This window comes from Scyliorhinus canicula, chromosome 11 (genome assembly GCF_902713615.1).
Source record: "Scyliorhinus canicula chromosome 11, sScyCan1.1, whole genome shotgun sequence".
In the NCBI taxonomy this organism is placed as follows: Eukaryota; Metazoa; Chordata; class Chondrichthyes; order Carcharhiniformes; family Scyliorhinidae; genus Scyliorhinus; species Scyliorhinus canicula.
This window is the reverse complement of record NC_052156.1, coordinates 163,327,245-163,333,847: the sequence shown is the minus strand read 5'-3', so window position 1 is coordinate 163,333,847 and position 6,603 is coordinate 163,327,245. Positions and strand designations below refer to the sequence as shown.

The window sequence follows — 6,603 nt, the reverse complement described above, 5'->3', positions numbered from 1 at the left end:
TGGCCAACATTCTGCCCTAACAAAGACAGATTAACATAACATGGGGTTATTCACCACCATTCTTGTTCTACATTGTTAATTCTGATATGTAACAAAAACATGCCTGTGGGGTTGTGTGACTATAACACCCCTCACCCCGCCCCCCTCCCCCGTCTCAACCCCTCACAAAATTAAAGAGAAAACACTCAGCTCCGAAGAAGAGCCACCAGGACTTTCCCTCGCCACAAGATGCCTCTAGACATGCAGAGGTTCCCCCCTTAAGACACCTGCGTTCTAATTGGTTGCTCAGTCTCCTTTCCCATTGACCCCTTGTTTTAATAAAAGAAAACTCCCCTTCCTGTATGTGCGCCTAGGAAGTGGTGATGCTAAATTGGAGTGGCTGCCTGTGGCATTGACACCTGCACCAGCCTCGTACCATTTCCGTACCAGCCTCCCCGGACAGGTGCCGGAATGTGGCGACTAGGGGCTTTTCACAGTAACTTCATTGAAGCCTACTGGTGACAATAAGCGATTTTCATTTTTCATTTCATCTCTCCTTCCCTCCCCACCTCACACACACAGTTTGTGTGCCGGGCTGCCAGGGGTTAAATCTCCAGGCATGCATGCACGCACTTCCGAGATCGCAGTTTGACATCATTGTTGATGGGAGTAAGGCACTTGTGGAGATATTGCTGTCCCGGTGATTAGCAGCTCCAAATCTTCAGCCTGTGCGGAGATCACAGACAGACAGACTTCCAGGAGCTCAGTCCCCCTCTTCCCAGATCCACGGGAATCCCGGCGATTTTAAGATGCCTCGAGGAGTTGGTAAGTTTCATTGGCCTCAAGTGATTTCCCTGGCGTGTAGGCTTTGGGGCGAGGCTGTGGCTGCAGCTTTGCAATAAATAATTTCTGCAAAAACAACGAAGATTTATTGACACATTCTCAAAGTCAGCGGAGCCAGCGTGGAAGAGTCGTTTTGGGTTTTTTTTTTAACGAGAAATTGCTTTTCAGGGTATTATATTGATGTAAATACTCACGTAACAAACCATTCGGGACCGCCAGCTGACAGGGTTCTTACTGCCCCAGCATTCCTATATTGCCATTGATCCGCTTTGCCAGGGCGTTAGTTTGAAAATAAAACTGCGTGGAACATGTCCGGGCCACATGTATAAGTTGTGTTGAAATACATTGGACCTGTCCCCATATTTGTGATTGAAAACATCTTGCAGTGTCCCCCTGAGCTGGCTTGTATGTAAAAGGGTAAAAGCTGTGCCAATGTGAGGGAAGACCTGAAGTCACATCTTGCCCCGTCCTTGAAATTCATTGGCAGGATGTGGATTTTGCTGGCAAGTCCAGCATTTACTGCCCATCCCCTAATTGTCCTTGGCACCACTTTTTCCGGGTAGTTTAAGAGTCAGCCAAGGTTCTCTGGAGTCACATACGGACTGGGCTGGGTAAGGAAGGCAGATTTCATTCCCCAAAATACATTACTGAAGCAGATTGGATTTTATGATAATCTACCGTATGCAGTACGTAGCACAGTGGTTAGCACAATTGCATCACAGCTCCAGAGCCCCAGGTTCGATTCCCGACTTGGATCACTGTCTGTGCGGAGTCTGCATGTTCTCCCCGTGTCTGCGTGGGTTTCCTCCGGGTGCTCCGGTTTCCTCCCACAGTCCAAAGACGTGCAGGTTAGGTGGATTGGCCATGCTAAATTGCCCCTTAGTGTCCGAAAGGTTAGCTTGGGTTATGGGGATAGGGTGGAGGTGTGGGGTTAAGTAGGGTGCTCTTTCCAAGGGCTTGATGGGCCGAACGGCCTCCTTCTGCATTGTAAATTCTATGATCTATCAGCTCCTATCATTACATATAAATAGCATATCTATATTATCCATTAATCTGACTAGATCTAATAGAGTAGCAATGAGTCCACCTCCTGATTTATCATTACTGGTAACCATTGGGCAGCACAGTGGCCCAGTGGTCAGCATTGCTGCCTACGGCGCTGAGGATCCGGGTTCGAATCCCGGCCCTGGGTCACTGTCCGTGTGGGGTTTGCACATTCTCCCCGTGTCTGCGTGGGTTTCGCCCCCACAACCCAAAAAGATGTGCAGGATAGGTGGATTGGCCACGCTAAATTGCCCCTTAATTGTAAAAAATAATAATTGGGTACTCTAAATTTATGAAAAAAAAATTACCAGCAACCATTGATTATTGATGGTCGCACAATTATTGTATCACATGAGAAAAACAAAAAAAATAAATATCCACAACATAAAGTGCTTTGCAGCCATTGACATACCTCTGTATTGAGGGCACTGTTGTAAGGTAGGAAGCCATTTTTTACACAGCAAGCTGCCACGTGCAGCAATGTAATAATGACTAGACAGCCTTCTTTTTTTGCAATGTTGATTCCGACTAAACACAGCTGATACTGTGAATACGGTAACTACCGCTGTACATCCACAATGTTCTCCCACGGTTATCTAAATCAGTTCTCTCAGCATTTGTGAGGGCATCAGGCGAGATATGAACAAGAGACTTTAGAAGCTATAAGGGACCCTGTTGTTGCACCTAATCCACACACTAAAAATGGTGAGAAAAACATAACGTAAAAATATAAACAGAACTTTCTCTTATTTTCTTCCACCTTCTCCAATTTTCTTCCCCTCTTTCATTTCACTTATCTTCTCAGTGTTCAATATTCCTGCTCTTCATTATTCCTCTTTGCATTTTCTGCCTTGAGTTTGCCATTCAGCTGCAATGTGATCCTAAATGTATGCAAATTTAATCTAGCTCAAGTGCGAGAGTGGTGCTCATCAGAGGTATTTATATATATTTAAATATAATTTTAGAGTACCCAATTAATTAAGGAGCAATTTAGCATGGCCAATCCACCTATCCTGCACATCTTTGGGTTGTGGGAGCGAAACCGACGCAGACACAGGGAGAATGTGCAATCTCCACATGGACAGTGACCCAGAGCCGGGATCGAACCTGGGACCTCGGCGCCGTGAGGCTGCAGGGCTAACCCCCATCTGAGCTATTTATATGCAAATAGCTACAGGGATGAGTTCAGGCTTTCCCCCTTTGTTCATCAGGCATGATTATAAAAATAATAATCTTTATTGTCACAAGTAGGCTTACATTGCAACAAAGTTACTGTGAAAAGCCCCTAGTCGCCACATTCCGGCGCCTGTTCGGGTACACAGAGGGCGAATTCAGAATGTCCAGGTCACCTAACAAGCACGTCCTTCAGGACTTGTGGGAGGAAACCGGAGCACCTGGAGGAAACCCACACAGACACGGGGAGAACGTACAGACTCCGCACAGACAGTGACCCAAGCCGGGAATCGAACCTGGGACCTTGGCACCGTGAAGCCACAGTGCTAACTACTGTGCTACTGTGCTGTCCATAGTTTTGACAAATTGTGCGTGTTGCGAGTTGACATTTTAAATCAAAATTATGATGTTCCAACGAACCTTTTGGGACGTTATAAAGGATATAATTCATTGAAAAAAATATAACTCTTGTATAGATTTATATTAAATATAATTATCTGTCCCTTGGTTTTCCTAAGCAAACAGTTTTTGAAAGAAGTAGGTTCACGCCCCATTCCTAGGCTATTATCAGTCCTGTTCTGTTTCGTAGGGCCGGGAGGCATAGTTTTTCCAAGTCAGTTCTTCTTTTCTATCTTCGCCCCATCACCCTGTTCAACCCTGCCTCAAGCTTGCTTCTCTAGTTGGTTGGGATGGGTGGGGAGGGGGGTGTGTTGATGAGAGGGTTCTCCGCGTGCACAAACCTCCAGACCTCTCTTCCTAGATGACTATGTCTCATTTGCAACTCCAATGGGCCATTGCCTCCAGATGCCCGGGAACCACATCGCTTGGAAGCTTCTCTTCCAGCTCGCCATTGGCTAACACTCCATAAGGGTCACCAAAGGATATACTCAAGGCCACCCTAGCTAACCACCGTGCCACCGTGATGAACCCATGAATCCAGAATCGGGCTCCTCAATCATCCGAAGCCTGACAGACGTCATCCTTGATTTTGAGGGGTCGCCGATGACCACTTCTTCTATGCTTTGTCTGTTGGGGATGAATCTTGGAATCTCTAACCTCCTGCACTCAAGACATCTCTCCCTTCAAGTCTCTGCCTCATTTCTCCTCTTGCCACCATCAAAGGCCTTTCTCCGCGATTATTCCTTTGGCTTTCTCTCCCCACCTAAACCTTTCTCCTTGGGGTCCATCCTTTTTAAGCCATATTAGTTTCCATAAACAGTACAATAGATACACACGTAGTCGTCACTGTTGTGGGCAGGGTGTTTGTGCCTGTTTGCAGCAGCAAGACAGAGAATAGAAATCGTGTGGAGTGTGCTATTGTTCCCCTATTCACCACTGTGTAGAACCACCCACTCACTGCTGCATATTAAGCTGGGCGTTTTATTTGTAACCGTGTCGCAATTATTCAGTGTGAATTATAGTCCCATAAAACATTCTGGACATAGGAATTTCCAGGAATAGATTGCCGATTTTCATTTCTCAGTGGGCTCTCAGTAGTGATCTTCTGACCATTAGTCTTTCACTGTGAAAATGATTTGCCTCTTAAATGGTTTAAAGCTGCAATTTGATACAGTGAGTATAAACTACATAAGTGTCATTCTTGTGATTTATGAAAATGCCTGATCCCCTCAGTGTGATTGCTTCCCCAGTCACTCATTTGCTATCTGTATAAATGAGTGGATTTCCTTGGATTGGATTGGATTTGTTTATTGTCACGTGTACCGAGGTACAGTGAAAAGTATTTTTCTGCAAGCAGCTCAACAGATCATTCAGTACATGGAAGAAAAGGGAATTAAACAAAAGTCAAGAAAATACATGAGAATACATAATAGGGCAACACAAGATATACAATGTAACTACATAAGCATTGGCATCGGTTGAAGCATACAGGGTGTAGTGTTAATGAGGTCAGTCAATAAGAGGGTCATTTAGGAGTCGGGTGACAGTGGGGAAGAAGCTGTTTTTGAGTCTGTTCGTGCGTGTTCTCAGACTTCTGTATCTCCTGCCCGATGGAAGAAGTTGGAAAAGTGAGTACGCCGGGTGGGAGGGATCCTTGATTATGCTGCCTGCTTTCCCCCGGCAGCGGGAGGTGTAGATGGAGTCCATGGATGGGAGGCAGGTTCGTGTGATGGACTGGGCGGTATTCACGACTCTCTGAAGTTCCTTGCGGTCCTGGGCCGAGCAGTTGCCATACCAGGCTGTGATGCAGCCAGATAGGATGCTTTCTATAGTGCATCTGTAAAAGTTGGTAAGGGTTAATGTGGACATGCCGAATTTCCTTAGTTTCCTGAGGAAGTATAGGCACTGTTGTGCTTTCTTGGTGATAGCGTCGACGTGAGTGGACCAGGACAGATTTTTGGTGATGTGCACCCCTAGGAATTTGAAACTGTTAACCATCTCCACCTCGGTCCCGTTGATGCTGACAGGGGTGTGTACAGTACTTTGCTTCCTGAAGTCGATGACCAGCTCTTTAGTTTTGCTGGCATTGAGGGAGAGATTGTTGCCATTACGCCACTCCACAAGGTTCTCTATCTCCCTCCTGTATTCGGACTCGTCGTTATTCGAGATCCGGCCCACTATGGTCGTATCGTCAGCAAACTTGTAGATGGAGTTGGAACCAAGTTTTGCCACACAGTCGCGTGTGTACAGGGAGTAGAGTAGGGGGCTAATTACTCAGCCTTGCGGGGCACCGGTATTGAGAACTATTGGGGGGCAAGAGAAATAAAAGCTGCCGTTTATTTTACTTGTCCTCAGAAACACAATCCAGCTACACCTGACGTTGGCGGGGAGGGTTGGGGTGGTAAAAATGAACTTTCTGCCAAGGTTCCTGTTTGTGTTCCAAACCCTCCCGATCTTCATCCCAAAGGCCTTGTTCCAGAAACTGGATGCAGCAATTTCGGAGTCCACATGGGCGGGGAAGGTACCCAGGATGAAGAGGGCCCTGTTACAGACGTAGAGGCAGGAAGGTGGGGTTGGCGTTACCAAACCTGTTGCATTATTACTGGCCGGCGAATGCGGAGAAGGTGAGGCGGTGGAGGGAAGGAGAGGGGTTAGAGTGGGTTAGGATGGAGGAGGAGTTCTTTGGGCCTAAGGGCCATGGTGATGGTGTCACTTCCGTTGATGCCGGGGAAGTACATGGTGAGCCTGGCGGTACCGTCTACGATTAGGGTGTGGAAGTAGTTGAGACATTTTAGGATGGAGGGGATGTCGGTGTTGACACCGTCGTGTGAGAACTGCGGGTTTAAGCCGGGGGAGACGGATGGCATGTATAGGAGTTGGAGGGCTGGTGAGGGATCTATATCTGGAGGAGAGGTTTGAGGGTCTGGAAGCGCTGCGGGAGAGGGTGGAGCTGCCGAAGGGGAGCGGGTTCTGGTAGATGCAAGTGAGGGACTTTGTGTGGAAGGAATTGAGAGGATTTCCCAAGCTGCCAGGGTACATCCTGTTGGAGCGGTTGCTGCTCCCGGATGTGGAAGGGGAGGGCAGGATCGGTGATATATACGGGAGGCTGGGGAACAAGGGGGAGTGCAGTGGTAAGGATTAAGGAGAAATGGGAGGAGTAGCTGG

General features: G+C 47.3%; 1 protein-coding gene across 1 annotated transcript in view; it reads left to right on the top strand.

The window, feature by feature from the left end:
- The first annotated feature begins 636 nt into the window (after positions 1-636).
- Positions 637-6,603, top strand: part of pfkfb3 (6-phosphofructo-2-kinase/fructose-2,6-biphosphatase 3) — a 115,473-nt gene continuing 109,506 nt past the window's right edge. Inside the window, exon 1 of the mRNA XM_038811901.1 lies at positions 637-804. Coding sequence (XP_038667829.1) covers positions 789-804 — 16 coding nt within the window. The 5' untranslated portion in view covers positions 637-788. The remainder of the gene's footprint in view (positions 805-6,603) is intronic.